This window comes from Drosophila arizonae, chromosome 5 (assembly GCF_054131065.1).
Source record: "Drosophila arizonae isolate 15081-1271.41 chromosome 5, UAZ_ARI_1.0, whole genome shotgun sequence".
In the NCBI taxonomy this organism is placed as follows: Eukaryota; Metazoa; Arthropoda; class Insecta; order Diptera; family Drosophilidae; genus Drosophila; species Drosophila arizonae.
The window spans coordinates 5,676,567-5,696,119 of NC_142925.1; the positions used below are offsets into that span (position 1 = coordinate 5,676,567).

General features: G+C 35.9%; 1 protein-coding gene across 2 annotated transcripts; it reads right to left on the bottom strand.

Annotated features, from left to right (window-relative positions):
* Nucleotides 1-281: 281 nt before the first annotated feature.
* LOC108616060 (uncharacterized) lies at nucleotides 282-19,268 on the bottom strand. 2 transcript variants are annotated; one of them, XM_018011005.2, is made up of 3 exons: nucleotides 19,133-19,268; nucleotides 3,002-4,942; nucleotides 282-1,167 (listed from the first exon to the last, which is right to left on the bottom strand). In XM_018011005.2, exons 2-3 carry the CDS (start codon nucleotides 4,934-4,936, stop codon nucleotides 478-480), a joined length of 2,625 nt encoding a protein of 874 aa, XP_017866494.1. In that variant the 5' UTR covers nucleotides 4,937-4,942; nucleotides 19,133-19,268; the 3' UTR covers nucleotides 282-477. The 2 variants fall into 2 exon arrangements, with proteins under 2 accessions (XP_017866494.1, XP_017866493.1); XM_018011004.2 differs by lacking the exon at nucleotides 19,133-19,268 and adding an exon at nucleotides 7,453-7,997.
* Nucleotides 19,269-19,553: the final 285 nt, after the last annotated feature.

Genomic DNA, 19,553 nt, shown 5'->3' on the forward strand with positions numbered 1-19,553 from the left:
ATATATGTATATGTTTAGATCTATAATATATTTATAAACCGTATAGGATGTGATGTGAATCGTTTCTTTCAGAACCAAATTGCTTGCAGCTTATATTTTTTTTTTTTTTATAATGTTTATTTATTTTTAATTTTTTTTTTTTTTTTTTTTTTTTTTTTGTATTTTTGATGCATTAGCGTATAGATGTTTTTCAAAAACAATAAGGAATCAACAATATTCATAAAATGTATCAATATAGAATATATGATAAATGTAAATCTAAAACTACGTGTTTATCTTCCTTTTGTTTTTTTTTTTTAATCTTTTTTTTTGTTTTTTTTTTTTTTTTGTTTTTTGTTGATAATTATAATTAATTTGTATGCTAGGTAATATATAAATATATATAATTTGAAATAATATTTTCTTTGTTGTGTATGAAATAAATAATTTATATGACTCTGAGTGTGTGTGTGTCTGTGTGGGTGTATGCAGCGCCATCTAGTGTCCGATGTGCTTCTTGATCAGCGCCTGCAGCAGACGCACCTTCGCCTTCTTCTCCTTGTATTGCGCATAGGTCTCCGTTTCGAGACTCTTTCGGTCCGGCTTCAGCATTTTGCGTCCATTCTGCTCCTCGAATATGGACTCGTATTCCCTAATGGTCGCCTTCAGCACCATCTTCTCGTTGCGCACACGTTCTAGCTGCTCCCACAGCTGGTCCACGCTGAGCGCCGCGATATTCTCCGCCTGTGCCGAGTCTGTGGCGGTTGTTGTGGTTGTTGTTGTCGTTGTGGTCGACTCATCGGAGGAAGCATTCTGTGTTTGGTTATTTGGCGCCATGGAGTCGCTGGGTGAGTTCGTCGTCTCAGTACTGTTATTCGATGAATACTGCAGCGGTGTCGATGTTGCCTCAAAGACCATAGCCTCATGCTCCAAAATCGTGGGCAGCTCATTCACTCCGGCGCCGCCGCCGAACATAATATGACGGGAGACCAGACGCTTCAGCTGCCTATAGCGATCGTAGAGTGGGCGTGCCGCATCTCGCTCTTCCTTGGTTATGGGATGGCCATAGAGACTCTCGAAGTACAGCAGGCCATGCTGAACGGCGCTCTTCTCCTGCACCAGCTGATCCGAGGTCAGCTCCTCCAGCTGCTGTGGCCGATGATTCTGCGTACGCTTCTCGCTGAGATTCTGCAAAGGAATTGAGGCTATTATTAGCTAAGTGCTCAAAGGGCATAAACTGCGTCGCAATTGTCAAACACATCCATCACAAATTTCAAGTGCAAATTGAATTTGTTCCTTAGCAAATTTACAAAATGTCAAATGGGGCTGCCCATAGCGTATAATGCCCCAAAGGCAACCAAGTGCCATCCACTTGACAGTGAAATCGTCGTCTTCGTAAACAAGTCAATTATTATAAATGGAATTTGTGAAAGCAAATGGGTAAAAATAGCATAGGAAAATCGGGAAAAGTGACCAGTGCAGCCTATATAGCCGCCTCTATATGCATAATATTATCTACCCCTACAATATGAGTGCAGTCTATATCCTATATATGTCAAATATCCATATATATATATACATATATATGATATTATTTACCCCTAAAATATTTCTACATGTTATTTATGCCAATTTCTCTTCCACTTGTCTCTGTCGCTTTGGCAGCCTTTCAAGTTTATTTGTTTTTGTAGTGGATATTTAACATAGACAAGAGGCCTGTCTGCATATCTATGGCTACATATAATCGTGCTTATATAAAATGCAAAAACAACAGTTTCTCAAAACAAATCGTTAGCAAAATATAAATACATATATACAAATACACATACATCTATGATCACATGTTGCCGCTTATGAAAAAAATATGGCTATGGGAAAACAGTCTTAAGAACTTTTACTATATACGAAACTCATTTGTCATTTGGGACATTAGAGAAATGACAATATTTTGAAAAGGCTTTTATTCAATTTGAGGTCGTGAAATTGAAGCCTCACGTGAAAACAGCTTTACTTAAGCGCCTCAAATGCAAACAACTGATAAGAAATAGCTCTGAAATGAAAGTACTTTATATATGTACATACATATACTATATGACTGATATATAAGCATACAATTACTTCTATATCATATATGTGTTTTAGTTAAATGTACCTATAGTCCAATCTAATTGTAATTCTAGTTCATATAACAAGAGCTTACAGTCTTATCTGTCTTCGTCATATAACCAGGCTCAAAGCGTGGGCGAAACAATGGAAGCCTTAGAACTGAACAGAGAACAGAGAATGATTTAACCGAAGTGTACTATAAAAGTAATGCTCTTATAGGGAGTAACTTAACTGCTAACTATATTAGCAATATATTGACAATATTCTTGATTTTCTATGTACATATATAACTCTTTGTAATATATGCTATATAATATATATTTCATCACATATTTATATACATTTACTTTAAAAATAGAGCTATACATTTGCGATATATTTGTTTAATATTTTGTATTATATTTATGTTAATGATTTTATATGAATATTCTTTTTTTTTAATGTCGCAAACTTTTCAAGCTCTCCTCGCTTATAGATACTTATGTCCATATGCTATAGGATAATTTATTAGACAGATATTTCTTCTCTATTCTTTCTTTCACATGAGATAGATTCCATTTCATTTAATTCCATCCTAGCTAATTCTATCCCCTCTCTCTCTTAACCCAATTTTCTTTAATTTCCTAAGTGTTTGTCACTTTAGCTTTTTCCACATATTTCTCATTATGTTTTCGAATCGAACACATGCGCAAGAAACGTCTTGTTCTGCTGAGACACATCCGACTTTTCTCTACATATATATTATTATTTTACTTTATATTTCTTTTTTGGCTAGTTTAGACAATGCCATTAAATGATGTTGACGTCAGTCGAGGCGTGTTCTAGTCCCCTTAAATATGTTTGTTGATTTGTCATTTTGGCACTTGCAAAGGAACCCCACCCAGCCCCTTACCCTGTTCCCCTTCCCCTTGCTTACCTGCTCGATTTCACTGAGCGTATGCTTCATGCGCTCCAATTTCTTGGCTGCTTCCTGTCCACTGGCTGCGTAGCCAGCGCCGCAGCTGCCGGCGCCCACTTTCATGCCCAGCGCAGAGATGGGATCAGTCTTAAGCTCGTGACGCTCCTTGCGCAGCTTGCTCAGTTCGGCGAGTGCATTCTTCATGTATTTGTCATTCAAACGTTCTGCTTGGGATGGCCGATAGCCCAGACGCTGCTCCAGCGAATCCTCCAGCTGCACCAGCTTCTTCTTGAGCGCTGTCACCCGGCGATTGATGGCCTTGACGCGCTCTTCGGGCGTCTGGAAAGCCATCATAGCGGGCACCACCTGCTGCATGACATCGCGTGTGCGCATATTCTCCAGCGAGCTAAACGCACGCACTGCATCCATGGGCTCCAGACAATCCATATCCTCGCCAAGCAGCTGCACGCTGGATGCCTGCTTGGGCAGCTGCTGTGGATAGGGCATCACCTTGGCCAGCTTGGCAGCTGCATCGATATTGCCGCCAGCATGGTGTCTCGAGTGGGCGTAGCGACGGCTCAGCACGGGCGCTGGCTCATCGCCGCGCTCCCAGGGCAGCGACTCCTGGGCAGAGGTCAGATTGAGGGACTGCTGTTGGCGCTGTGGCGGCTTGGCCTTGATGGGCGCTGGATTCGGGGTGGTGTCATCGCTGCCCGCCGAGCTGCAAGAGCTGCTCGTGGTGGGCGTGGGCGAGATGCTGGTGCTGCGTTTGCTCTGAAGCTGCTGCTGTTGCTGTTGCTGTTGCTGCTGCAACTGTTGCTGATGAAAGTCAATTAGATTGTTGTCATTGTGATCAGCAATGGTTGCTGCGGTGCCTTGCTGTTGCTGCTGCTGCTGCTGCTGTTGCTTCTTGCTGCTGATGAAACCGCGACGCTCATACTTCAGCGCCGACAGATCGTATTTGTAGGCGCTCTGCTCGTCCCGCCTTGAGGGCAGATACTTGCCCACTGCGCTGGGCTTCTTGCTGACGCCGGACTTGCGCACCGGCGGCTGACGCGACTTGCAGAAGCGCTCGCTGCTGCGGCGACGCTCGTGCTCGCATTCGCTGTCATCGCTAGCATCGCGCAGCAACTGTTGCTGCTGCTGCTGCTGCTTGCCATTGCCATTGCCATTGCCGTTGGCGTTGCCGTTGCCGTTGCGCACCGGCGAATGGGGCTGAGAGCGCGCCGGACTTGTCTCGAAGCGTGCGCGATCCTTGAGCGCCTCGGCGTTGATAATCAGTGGCACATTGGCCAAAGCCGCATTATTCTCCTGCTGCTCGCTGTTGTCAAGGGGCAAGTCGACGCTGGCGTCGCGCTCGAATTCCTTGCAATAGCTGGCAAAGCTGGCCGTGCGCTTAAACTCCTCGGAGGAGACACGGCGTATGACGTCACATGCGTGGGTGGATGAGCGTTGGTTGTTGAGCTGAGCCTGATTGGGTGTTGTAGCCGTCGTTGGTGTTCCTATTGCTGTTGTTGTGGTTGTTGTCGATGCAGAGTTTGCTGTGATTGCTGGATCCGGTTCGGTTAGCAGCTCCTCGCTGTTGCTGCGCTGTAGCTTGCGATCCTGGCTGCTCGCCGAGCAGCTGTCCAGGCGCTCCTTGCGCTTACGTGACTTTTGCCATTCCAGTGGATTTATGATTTCGGGCAGATAGGTGGAGTTGAAGCGTGGCGTGGCTGTTGCCTCCGTATTCGAGTGCTGCACCACCACATCGCAGCTGTCCGATGTGACAATGGCAACGTCTATGGCTGTGCCAATGCCTGTGCCTGTGCCAGCGCCTGTTCCCGGCGACGACGATGATGAGGATGACGATGATGATGAGCTGGCGCTTGACGACGACGAATTTGATGAGGAGGATGAACCAGTGAGACGACTCAGGTCGTCTTCGTTAAGGCCAGTTGTGGGATGGCGCATGCCGCACTGCAAAATATGCAATAAGAAATGAAATCCATTAGCATTTAATAAAATACTCGACTATAAATTGAAAGATTGCTCATACGACGCGTATTGCGCTGTCTCGAGACGCTCGCAATCACGAGCCAGTAATTAAAACAACATTTGCCAGCACATGACTCGAAGCAAAAGCCTTGGCTGATTGACAGACTGATTGACTCAAGGCACACCAGCAACGGTAAAAATGAGTTGTCTTTGATTTTCGACTAGCAAGTGGCCGAGTTTGTAATGCAATTCAAGTTCTACTGCTTAATTAGAGAGGATAGAGTCAATAATTGCTTGATTAACTCAAACACTGACTCAATCCATAACTTATTTTGTAAGAGACCCATTTAAATAGAATTCTGCTATCAATTGCTCGCTCATATATCTAAAATTAATGCATATTGATTGACTGATTGATTAGTTGACATACTGACTCAACGCATGACTGCATGACTAAGAAATAGAAAATTTAATTTAAGATAAATAATATACATTAATATAATGAACTGGCCAATTACTCGACTGAAAGACTGACTCGATACCCAACCAAGAAAGCCATAAAAATACATGCACAATAAATTGACATCATTCATTCACAATTATATATATATCTATATATGTATCTGCCAGAATTCACACTCTGCAGCCAAATAGAAATAAAATTGATTAAAATTCAATTAAGAATAGATTCTCATTTTGACCGCGCAAAACCGCTTAATATGACTCGTTAAATAATTAAGCACAAAAAGTGTTAAATGTCAGGCGAGACGACATTTATGCGCCCGCCCATTAAGTGGGTTAATGTAACTCCCATGAGTAATACGTCTTACTAGCTGCTAGTTGGTTACGATATAGTAATAATGTCATGCTTGGCGCTGTGCCTCAGTCATAAAGGCGCAAACAGTTGCACTCGAAAGTGTTTAACGAATAATTTAGTGACAGATTTCTCGTAATAGCCCGATAGTTATGTAAGACTTTGCAGTTTTGTTGACATATGAGTAAGAGTCTGGATCGGAATATTTTTATAAAAGAAATTACTGACTTACTAATGAAGTTCAAGTTAAGTCATAAAATATTAAAGTGTATTATTTAAAATATAATCTATAACTTAGTTTGCAACTAAAACTGAATGAATATTAAAAATAATTAATTAGTTCGCTGGGGCTCGCATGGGCTGACTTTGGCTTAGAATTGCCTAAGAAGTTCGTACAGTAATAAATATATTACAAAACCGTCGCTAATATAGACTAAGAATATATAGACGTATGAAGAATATATATAGCATGTATGGTAAAATTTATAAAAATATATGAATATATAAAATTATATTATATGAATTCAATTTATGCCTCTGTCAAGCCCATTTAATTATATTTTCCTTATATAAAAAAAAAAAAAAAAAAAAAAAATTAATAAAAAACAAGTATAAATTGCTAATCCCTATAAATTCTCTTTTTTTCCCGTCCTGACACATACACGTATAAAAACATATATGTTTATATGTATTTATACATCCATAAAATGCCATAATATTTTTTGAAATCCTAGTTTCTTTATATATTAACATTAAAAAAATTAAATGACTATAAAACATTTTTATATTATAATATATTATTTTATAAGAAGGTTAAGCAATATATAAAACTCGTAAATATATTTCAAAATGTCCGACAGACAAATCTCTTAAATCTTCTCTACAAGGCGAACACTCCAGGCAGTTAATGAAAAATGTAAATATTTTTTATTAAAGAATCGAGCAGTTATTAGCACAACATTTCACACTGATAATCAACCGTTGACGTGGACTAAAAATAGAACCTAATTGAACTGAAGTCTAAAAAGAGCTTTGGAGAGAAATGTAAATGTATTCTCTAAAGAATAGCCAAGCTGCTATGAAAATGAATATTATCAATAAAATTGATTTGGATTGTTGCTCGAATTTTCTTGATATTTAGGCATATACACAGTTATATAACTGTGTGTGTAGACTAATTGCTGAATGCAATGCAGCAAAATATTATAGATAATCACTGGAGTCTAAAATTACTCAAGGTTATCTCTAAAACTTCGAACTGCTTATAGAAAATAGATAAAATATAACTGTCCTAAGTAAGTGAAAATTAGATATATTTATAGGTATATTTAAATTATTAACAATTTCTACATTTAATATGACGAAATCCTTGCAAAACCTAATAAATGTTAATAGTACTTGAAGTAGTTTATAACTAATCATTAACTCAACATTGGCATATCCCTATAAAAACATCATATATCCTTGAAAAATGCTAGCTCCAATATTTTTTTCTCATCGCCTAACGTTATATAAGCAACAAATTAGCGGTCCGCGCTTTTGGGGCAACTACAACTTCACAATCATTTTGTTACAAATTGTTTAAGCAAATAAAAATGTGGCAATTTAATGATAAGCCATATAATGACATTATTAATAATAAAAATAAAAATAAATAATAATAATTGGATTTATTTACCAGAAAATATGTAATAATTTTTGGCGTCATTGTAACTTTTAACTAAATATATCAGTCTATTGCTGTTTCTATATATATACTTTTATATATATAAGAAAGTACTAATTTAAATATCACAATTTTTTATTTCTATAAATTTATCACAAATTGGCAACGAAATTATAATAAAGAAATCGTTGCTGACTTCATATGAAAAATTGCCAGCAAATTTATTTCAATCGAAGGCAATTGAAAATTTGCCGACTTTCAACGAATTAAAGTCAAGTTGAAGTTTAAGGTTTTGCTTGATTTATGTTTTAACTTTGTTCAGTTTGTTTTTATTTTCATTGCATTTGAAAATTGTGTTTTATCACAATTTAAACGCAAATGCAAAATTTCACATGTTTTGTTAAATAGTTTTGCTTGTTTTTTTTTTCCCCCTCTTGTATTTTGTTTTTCCGTAGCACTTGAAAAATTTTTTTTTTTTTTTATATATATATATATAAATTTATTTTCGTTGTTTTCTCTGCGCGCGCCGAAATGCGATTAAATTCATTTCAACGTCGACCTCGCAAATTATATGCGAAAAATCTGGCGAGCACAGGCGAATGAGCGTTAGTTTGTGTGAGAGAGCGGGAAAAGCGTACAGGGAGAGCGAGCTAGAGAGAGAGAGAGAGAGAGAGAGAGAGCGCGCGCACTTCTGCGCACAAATCGATCATAGTGCAGACTGAGAGAGCAGACAGGCAGGCAGAAAGAGAGAGAGAGTGTGCGATTGGGTTAGTGAGTGAGAGCGGAAGTACAAAGGTGCGAATATTTTCGATAGACTGCAGACTACAAGATTTTTGGCGGCTGACCTTATCAGCCAGCACAATCGGGCGTATGCTTGATATATATATACATATAGATATATATATATATTACTGTTTTGACTTCATTATTTATGAACTGTTTTGTTTTTTCTTTAAGTGGGGGGATTTTAAAAAATAAATCACGCTAATTTGTCGGCTGTTTATGGACATGTTTATGAATTTATGCGCTTGTTGATGCCCAAAAAGCGAATAATATTAATAACAGCAGTAGCACATGCAAAATTTCAATTCAACTCAAATAAAGACATTTGATATGCAAGCAGCGCGCACAGCAACAGCAGCAACTTCCTGAACAATAACAGTAAACTGTAAACATTTTGTTGTTTTCCATTTTTCAAGTGCAATGTCACACAGCAAAAGGTCGCCAAAGCAACAATTGTCAAGTGAAGCCAAAAATGAGCACACAATTAGAGCTAATTAACGCTGGCCGCTGGCTGAGGCTGCTGGCCACATTGCACAAAAGCAGAACTGTGTCAATCACCCTGCTTATGTTTTACTCAATTGATTGTTATTGTTATTGTTGCTGCAACAGACAACATTCAGAAAGTGAGAGAGGCAGCGAGAACAGCAATTTGAGAATCTCAACGAATCACAATTAAAGCCCACGCGCCGCTGACGTCAATGTAGCAGCTGAGTGAGAAAGAGAGGGAGGGAGGGGGGGGGAGTGAAGGAGGGCCCTCACTAGATACACACAAAATGGACGACGTGATCGCGGACAGTTGAGCGCTACCAGCAACAACAACAACAACAACAAAATGCCAAAAGGACAAACCCAAACCCAAGTCTCTATGAAATTGTGGCGCGTGCAAAGCCCCATGCCCACGTTCGAAAGCCCCGCATTAATGCTTATCAATTTAATTGGACCAAACTTAAAGACACATCGAAAATGGCAGGGAACGAGGCGTTTCTTTTGTCAAAGGAATTTACAAGCGCTGACAGCACAAAATTAATGAGCAGCAATACAAATAATTTCATAGATATTTGATAAACATATAAGTTTTCAGATATACATTTAAGTATATACATATATATCTCTACCTATAGTATTGCAATACCGAAAGCACGCGCAACGCTTAGTTGAACTTTATATCAAATAAAATAAATATTGAAAGGGATTTTGTGGCCAGCTATCTTTTAATTAATATTTAAATAAACAGCTTTTATGTTTGCTTTGGGCTTAACTACAGCTATCTGGCAACGCTGGTTGAGTATGTGTGCCACATTAAGTTGGCTGCGCTTAGGGCATGACAGGATATGATGAAATATGAGAGTTTAATAATAAAATTGTATATTATTGCAGTTTACTTGTGATATAGTTTATTTTTATCTAATCTAGTCTGCTTTTTAAATTCATGGAATTTAGCTTGGATTTAAGTAATTCCAAATCTGTTATAAATTAATTATATACTATTTAAATGTTTCATAACCCAGTCACTTTATCTATCTACTGCAAGTATCTTTATCTGTATTTATTTTACTGCAACTCTCTCCATTACTTAGTCTTTCAGACGTATCCCAGTATCTTGCCATTTCGACTTAAAATTTGTTTTGGTATCTACCATCCGCTTGACTATGTGTCACTTTTTCTATTAGCCAATTTATATCTCCTTTCTTAATCTCTCTATCGATATGCTCTGTTAGCTGTCTATCAACAAATATCTTTATACACATATTTGTTCAACTGTTTGTCAATCTTCTGTCAACTTTTCTATTCATATAAGAAATGCCATATGAAGTCTGTCAGCAAATATCTGCGTATTTCAGACATCTAATATATTCAATCTATATGCAAATTTGTTCATTGTTTTCTATTTTTTAATTATTTTTTTGCATATGGTATTTTTTAAAAATATTTGCATTTGCCACATAGAGAAAAGTATATTTAATAAGAGCCTATATATGAACAAAGAAACTTAAATTTCTTTGCTAGAAATGAAATAAGATCAGTCCAATTACTGTGAATAATATTTCTGAATAAACGTTTTTTTTTTTCAGTAAAAAAGAATAGGAATTTTCACAAATTTTATTTAATTTTCAAACCAAAATTCCGCACATTAAATGTAAAGTCTGACTCTAGATTACTATATCATCTTAGGGTGGGCTATTATTCAAAGCATATTAATGTAGTTCCCCAGTACAGTATAGTATGACTAAAGATTGCAATATCTCTCTTAGGATGAGTTATTATTCAAAGCACATTAATGTAAGTCCCCATTGGTTTTATAATCAGTCAGACGTAGAAAGAAGTGATACAGGAATTGAATTTCTGTGAAAGCAAAAGTTGGATAGCTATAGTAACTAAATACCCTGCTATTCTCTTATGTATATCTAAATAATATTATGCTTTTATTGGAAACAATTCTAAATATAGTATCCCATTATGTTCACATTTCTAAACATTGCCTTGATTTAGCTATAATTAACGGACCACGACATATTTATAGTCTTCTTGCGAATTTGTTTTTGTTACGTATTTCCGTATTACGTTTATCAATTGTTAATATTATTCGCAAAGAGAGCACCAGAGAGAGAGAGAGATAGAGAGAGAAATTGCTGATTTAACAACTGTTTATGCCCCCAAATGTGGCAGCTGGCTGCTTTATGACTCACTCAACACAAAGAAACAAATGCAGACGCAAACAGAAAAGACTCAGACAAATATCTAAAATTGCAGACTCAGCCAAATGCAATTAGTTATTAACATAATTGATAAAGGCCAACGCATGAGTGTAGAAAAACCCAACTTTGCACTTAATTACGATAAAAAACAAGTCGGAATGTTGCAGTGGGGCAGCACCCATTATATAATACTCGTTCAGGGTCCAAAAGCAGTTGAAGTATCGTTGATAAACCACTTTATGAGGAATCTGATGCAACTTAACTGTTAGATATGAAATCTCTAGTTCCCAATCGTGGATAGGTATAGATTGCTTGGATCTTCCACGCCTCCAAAAGACATATACATATAAGGTTTGCAATACCAATATACTCTTTTCAATTCGTGAGCGAGCATGAGGTGCTTTAAGCTACCCGCTGATAAGCTCCATAATAATAATTAATAAAAAATAAATGATAAACAGGTAGCTTCAACCCATTAAAGCAATCAATATGTGAATCGAAAATGTTTTTTGCTACAAAAAAAATAAATTTCTGATAAGCGCAATGAGTCATAATCCATTTTTAAAATGGTCTGAGAGTGGGTTCTTGTTTATATTTAAGTAATATACCTATATATTCTTATAGTTATTTCAAGATATGGCCCACCTGTTTACAATGAAATGTAATAGAAGCAAAGCTTATGCAATCAAAATTTCCACCTGCAGTAAAGCGTAGCAAATACATAAAATAACAGCATTCAAATGAAATTCAGATTAGAATTCAATGTTATTGAACTATGACCGCACATTACATGTGTAACACGCCCACTCGAAATAATCATGAAATGCAAAAACAACAACAACAATTTCAATGTGCCTGGACACGCGCTTTAATCAAATTGTTTACCTCACAGCAGAAACGGGCACGAAAACAAAGTCATGAGCAAAGTAGGAAAGGAAAACAAACCTTCGCCTCAGTGCACAGCAACAGCCACAGCAACAGCATCACACACACACACACAATACATATATGGCACCCACTCACAGCATGCTGTTAAAATCGGTAACAAGCGGCGTATGCGCAATGTGCGCATTTTAACAAATCCATGTAAATTCAGCGTCACAATCAAATAAAATAAACTGAAACGAAATGGACAATGTGAAGTAAAAAAAAAAAAACTGTGAAAATATTTTTAAATTCTTTTTATGGGGCGCACGGCGTGCAAATATTGAAAAGTCAGTTGTTGATTTTTTTTATTCATTGTACGTTGTTGATAAGATTCGCCGGGCTGGCTAGCCGTAGTGGCGCAGACTGCCTAACGCCAGCGTAGACCGGCTCAAACCGGTGGCCAGGTAAAACAGCTGATTAAAGGTAATCGCAGCAGCTCTCTTTAGCAACTCAACAGATCATTGTATGTGTGTGGGTTGGCTGCTATTACTCTCATTATGTTATTGCAGCAGTTGTATAAGCAGTGAACTAGCTGAGAAATGATTTAGCAGTAAGTATATTAAGTAGTTGAAGGAGGATTTGAGGATGTCACAAAGTGCTTTCCAGCAATTGATTAATGTTGCTTAAATACTTCAGCAATTGTTTGTGAATGGGTCTATGAGTAATTGTGAGTACTTTGAATCAATATAATAAATAATTTATGTATTCAATCTAGCTAATGTATTCCCTCAAGTTTCAAGAAAGTCATAAAAAGTATTTATGAGTGTATTTATATCAATGTAAGTACATAAAGTACCTGTATAATTATTTGAAGTATTTATTTTCTTTTCATATTTTGCAATCAATTGATGGAAGAAATCTAGGTAAATTAACTTCTAACTTCTAGATGTAAGTAATTTGGATATATTTTGGCAACAACCAAAGTATACATACTAATCTTCATACTAAGAAAGACAACAGCATAGCAACTGATTCCTGATATGAGCTTACAGAAACTACTCAAGAATTTACTGTAAATATTTGCGAGTGTTTCTATATCAAAGTAAGAAATTAAGTATTAAAAGAAACATGCGGAATGTTAGTTCAAATGTTTGAGCAGGTATTGATGAATGAGTTTATGTAATGAATGAGTCTTGTAAGTACATTGAATATACTACAACTCATTCAATAATAAATTGATATCAATTACTTACAAAGTAAGTACTTTGAGTACTAGTATTTGAAGTATAAAAAATATTCTTTGCATTTACAGAACCAACTGATAGTGACTACTGTATATATACATTAACCATAGAAAATTAAATTCTTTTACCAAAGTAAATATTTAAAGCATGCGAAATGCTGCCTGTAAGTACTATGAGTATATATCAAAGAATTTAAAGTTTTCCAACTATTTCTTGCAGCTGTTGAGACAACAATTGACGTGGCCATTTGATAATAACAAAATTCTTCTTATCGAAGTAAGTACTTGGTAGCAAGTGCTAGACGTACTTTGAGTATATGCATACACATTGGAAATCATCAATGTATTTGTTTTAGTTTCAGCCAGAGCTGAGTGTTAATTCAATGTAATCAAGCTCATAAAGCTAAGCACGTCTATTTAAGTAAATACCTTGGAGTATTTGTAGCATTTAGTGAAAGTACTTTGAATATTTGTGTACGAGTATTTGAAAGTACTCGAAAGCTTTCCGTACAGTCTGCTAATAAATTTCGTAATAAATAAATTATTATATAGCTCAATATTTTTTAGAGCTAAACAACCCTAATATATAAACGAGTACTTTAAATATTATATTTTATTTCTAATATTCTAATATGCCTGCTATGCGCCTAGACAAATTAATGTGTCAAATTAGAGAACGAGCTCATAAAACACTATTTATGACACACACATAAACAGTTTAGAGTGCTTAGGCGAGTCTAAGCGTATTTAGAGCAAGCGATTAGGCGCCTTGAACACAAATCAAATTGCTAAACGTCTGGCGGTGTGAGTAAATCTTATTGATTCATATCTAAGCTGGGTGTGTGCATGTGAATGTGGTTCGAGTGCTTGAGTATTTTTAAGAATATATGAACTGCCTGCTCAAGTTTTTCAGTTCATTGGCAATGCCTAATTAATGTGACAAAGCGAACAAAATATTCCTTTCCTTGGCAATGAATCGATCATATTATGTTTGACTATATTTAGTCGCTATACTTTAGTACTTAAGGTATTTTTATATGCTATCTACCCTGACAGCGTGTAATTAATGTGCCAGACAGAAAAAAAGTAACAATAATAATTAAACGCCCGGCCATACATCAGCTTGATAACATCTAAGAATTCGCTTCGATTTATATGGCTTTCTTTTTATGTCCAATGGAAGAGGCTGTCAATGCTAGATAAAGTCACATATTGATTGTATTCCCTCTCTCTCTCCTTCTTTATCTCTCTCTCTCTCTCTCTCACTGTCTCTCTTTCTATTTTCTATATTTATTGTGCGCTATTTTTGGTATAATTCCATTTAGGTTTTGTCTAATCAATGCCAAGGCTTCCAACAATTTAACAACTATCGACTAAACAAAATCATTTTGTTTTATATGTGATTCGATGGAAAACTTTCTTGAGGCTTTCTTGCCACAGAAATGCGTTTCATGTGAAGCACGTGCGGCATGGATTGTGCAACACAAGAGAGCAAGGCAGAGAGGGAGAGCGATACCAAGAGAGAGAGAAACAGAGACAAAGAGCTTGAAACCGGCAAATCAGCAAACGAGTTACTGACGTCACGTTTTAAGGTGTGCGTGTGTGTGTATGTGTGTGCGTGTGTCGCCACAAAATGTCAGTGGAATAAAACCAAAATCAAGCAAAACAAATAAGAAGAAAAAAAAAAACAAATGCAAATGTGATATACACAAATGTTTAATTATTAATGTTTATGGGAGAGCAAATTAGGCAAATTTGTGAACCTAGCAAACCAGAGATTAGCTAAATTAATTTGCATATACTCTATAAGAAGAAATTTTACTTTTAGAATAGCATGTGCATTATGTTTAATAGATGAGTCTATATTAGTATAGGTCATAGTTGATGAGCTGTATAAGTAGCCGATTGTTTGAGTATTCGAGTCCATTATAGACACGTTTCGTGATGAATATTATGAATATAAATGAATATGAGATTTGCGATTCATTCTGAACATTAAACGATCAATTACATGCCGTGTGATCAGAATTTTAAATAAAAGGCACGCTTATCAGAGCAGAGATTAAGAACAGGTCAACGTAGGTCTCCATATCTGTCTCATATATCAGGTCTGTTCGAAAAAGTATAGCAAATGTTCTGATTTCTCAAAGTTTTCACCATGAAATTATAATGTTACCTTTATACAAACAAAAAGAAAACACCTGCTTTTAATGTAATATAAACACACAAAAAAAATAAAACAAATAGAGAAATTCTTTATGAGCAGACAAAGGTTAAGCGTATACAAAGCCCATATAAAGCTCATAAATCAAAAAACACTTAAAAGCGGTGACAAAAGTGGAAAAAAAAGGAAGGAAAGCATTATTTAAATATGCAAAAATTGAATAAAAAATGTAAATAAATCAGAGAACTCCAGAATAGTTCATAGATAGTGGCGATTGGGCAATGGAAGCGGCAATCTGAAAACTGGAAGCTGGGAATTGAAATGGGGCAAAGTACGTGTTGGCGATTACGATTACGCCTACTCTATGCGATGGGGCTTTTGATTGGCGGCACGTGACGCAATCAGCGGTTGCATTTCATTGATGATTTCTTTTATTATTATTATTGTTTTTGCTGCTACTGCTGCTGTATTTCAATTAATATAGAAATTGTGTATTTTTACTCGCATTTCGTTAAAATCAATCAAGTTCAATTGAAGCAGCGCACTGCAGACACTCGAGTATAAAATTTCTTTCTTTCCAGTTTCGTGAACTTTGCCAAGCATTGATCAAGCAAATATATATGTATATATATTATATACTCCATATATATATGACTGTATTTTGCCTTGATTTATGCGTCTGTCTGGTGAAGGCGAACAGGTTTTTTTTTTGTTTTTCGTTTGAAATTTTTTGCATACGGCTTTTCTGCTTTAATTTTGTTTAAATTTTGCTTTGCCAAATGAGGTTTGATTTTTTGTCAACTGCTGCCACGTGCCAGACTGGTACTAGCTCTCGGCTCCCACCTTTGATATAGTTGTTGTTTTTTTCGTTTTCTTTTTGTATATTCATGGTATACAAATGTCACGAGATTTTTGAATGAGCTCATACTAAGTCTCAATGAGAACAGCGAGAATCTCTGTCCAACGAACAAGTAATATACATATTATCAACAATATTTATGAAAACATATAAGAATTTTCGGCATGAGACTAGTTGATATCCTGTAGAAAAGCTTTAAATAACAAAATAACAAAAAAATGAGCAGATTAATCAAACAACCCAATTATAATGCAATTATATCATTTTTCATATATTCCCCACACATTAGCATAATTCCAGGGTATCTCGCCCATTATTTTGGCATTTTTTTTTTTTTTTTTTAAATTGCCACTGCGTATATTAAAAACATTTCACATTTCTTCACAGTACAATGCTAAAAATAAATTTTTTATGGTTTTTTTTTTTTTGTGTACTTTTCAAATCGGTTCAGAAATAAACGAACGTAAAAAAATATATACATATCTGCACAGTGTGAACTCTGTGAAATATCTAATTATAGACAAATTTACACATTTTGCTCGTGGCTTGATCGATGTGATTTGTTAATTGAAGTACAATAGCCGTGTGAATGCGGAGGCTAAAGAAAAAGCCGACGCCACCAATTGTCTGGTGGTGTGAGATAAATTCATATTAAAATATGAATGTATATGTGTATATGATGTATATATAAATAAGTGCGTGCCCAGATACACACAGATATACAGAAAAGTTTTGCAACTTTCTATACAGCATACTTTTTAATGTACAGCCTTTCTATGTAGTTCTCATAGAAATTGGGATGGATGTGTGAGCAAATGAATGAAGGAATGAATAGGAATGTATGAGTGTGTGAGTATATGAATGATGCATGTATGTATGAATGTAGATATGTATGAATGTAGATGTCTGAATGTATGTAGGAATGAATGTATGAATATATGCATGCATGAACGATATTAAATTCTTTATAGTTCTATACATTGAAGTTATATGTATGTACATCTGTAAATCTGTATTGAACAATATTGTTATACAACAATTTTTCCATCTCTAAAGCACATTTCAATAAAAGCAATGACAACAAAGCCTTTGTATGCGATTCTCATTAATACAACTAAGTTCCACAAATCAACAAAGCTTAATTAAAAGAAAATATAAACAGATATCGCTATAAAAACCTTCACTTTATATATGTATATATTTTCCTAAATAAACATCGCATTCAATTGACCTCCCAAGGTAACGCCTATTGGAGCTCGGCTCATCTTCCATTTTGTTAATATTTTCGTAATTGACAAACGTCTTATTGACTTGCCTAATAAGCCATGTAATTTTTTGGGTCAACAGCCACAAATGATGGGGATTGCATGACGGCGACAACTGTGACGTGCAGATTGTTAGCACGTAAATAAATTATGCGAAGCAAAGTGAAGAACAGGTAGGTATTCATGGGTGGGGGGTGTGGTGCCTAAAAGCACGCAACAGTTTGTTAAACTCTCGCGACAACAGCGACAACAAGAGTGAGAACAGGTAGAGACAACAAGCAAATATTGGGACAGTCGCATTACCCAAATGGAAAATTTATAGCTCAGTGGAGTAGTCGTCGAAAAAGTATGTTAAAATGTGACAGAAAGAGAGAGAGAGCGCATTTAACTATATAACTATATATGTATGTATATATTTCACAGTGAATGCTCAGCTGTGCTTCTATTGGAGTACAGAAGACTAATGCAGAGTCTTACCATTGATGCGTCAGCGGCAAACAAAGAACAATATGTATATGTACATATAGGTATATAGAAACTACAATAACAAATTAATCGATTCAATGGAAATGTTATGGAAAAAATTCAGTTGGTAGCGCTTACCATACGAAAGATATGAAAATCGCTTTGTCATAGACAAACAACACTATCTATTACATTGAATGTTTATGTTCTGGGCAAATTGGATATCAATCATGATTGACATAAGCAGTGCAAAGACGAAAGAGATGGAGAGAGAGAGAGAGAGAGAGAGTTAAATTGAGGTAGTTAGCAAAGCCAGCCACTGTGTTTATCAACAACTGCCAATAATCGGTTCCATGAAGTTCTATTTTGTGCCTGGCAACGCTCGGCTTACAAATGCAAAAGGTGTGAATTTCTTTATAACAATATATCAAAAATGAAATCCAACACGATTAGCAACAAACTGAAAAAAGGTGTGAAATGGATTATCAATAATTGTGACAGACGGACGTCAAGGCAATAAATTAAGTTAACAGCCGACCAGCCGAAATGATTGACAAACACAGAGAGAGAAAGAGTCTGGGAAATATATATAGAGAGTGGTAAATTCGCTCTAGATCTTTGAGTTTTAGTGAACGGTTTTTACTAAACTAACATGAACATATTAAAGGATGATCATTATGACCATGCTATAGAAAGATTTTCAGTATTAAAAATGTTTGTGCATTAGAAAAATTCGGGTAAGATCGCGAAATAGTAAATTATAAAAGAGGAAAAGTCATATAATATTTGAGTCTATAAAGTTCGTCGACATTCAACTATGTATACAGCGACAGCGGTTCAAAGAACACTTAACTCCAACAGTATATAATACTAATAATAATTACTATAAATAATCAGTAGAATTCCTTTGTGCTACAGAATTTGTAAATACATGGATAAAGTAAAAAGATCGTATATACATCACATAAAAACTTGAAATTGCTTGAAAACAATCGTCTCGTGCCAAAATAAAGTAAAATAATCTATAAGGCTAGCTGATCTTTGATAAACCCAAGTGTTCCACTCTGACTCAGCATTATCAATTCTATTATTATAAAAAAAAAAACTTGAACGCTTGACTATGAATAAAGATCATTGATTAGAGAACAGCTGTTTCTCATTTGTCTCAGTGTAGTTTTTCTTGATGGCCTACGTGCCCAAGCAAATGAAATTTTCGGAAAATTCCAGTGACAAGGGTGGAAAATTACCAAAAGACAACAAAGCGTTAAGCCAATAGCCTAATGTCTATTGACCCTCAAATACTTATTTATTATTTATTCATAAATAATTAAATATATTAATTATACTTACAACGCAAGCCTTAACGGACTTCCAAAGATTTCTCGCAAAGTCTTCAATTTTGCTGATTTTTCCACGTACTTTCGCCAGTTGCACGACGTTATTGTTTAACACAAACCACGAATAATAACAATAATGATAATAATAATAATGATAATAACAATAATGATAATAATAATAATGAGAATAAGAATAATAATAACTATATATCGAAAGTTCGCGCACACCGAGTAGCGTTACAAAGAAACAACAAAATAAATCTCCACTTGGACCTCTGTTCCTTGTTTGGGGGAAGCGGAGGCAATTTTAGTCAAGTAAGTTGTTGCAAAAAATAGTCACATTTCAGGCTTTGACACCCCGGCGATCACACACACACGTTGGCACACACATGCGAATCCGATGATCCTGGCTATTATTGCTTGACGGCTCGATT

Excerpts from the sequence above, each read along its gene's own strand:
- LOC108616060 (XM_018011004.2), bottom strand. The coding sequence starts at position 7,482 with ATGACGCCAAAAATTATTACATATTTTCTG. Across the intron at positions 4,943-7,452 it reads AAATTATTACATATTTTCTG|TGCGGCATGCGCCATCCCAC; the intron begins GTAAATAAATCC and ends CATATTTTGCAG. Across the intron at positions 1,168-3,001 it reads CGCTCAGTGAAATCGAGCAG|AATCTCAGCGAGAAGCGTAC; the intron begins GTAAGCAAGGGG and ends ATTCCTTTGCAG.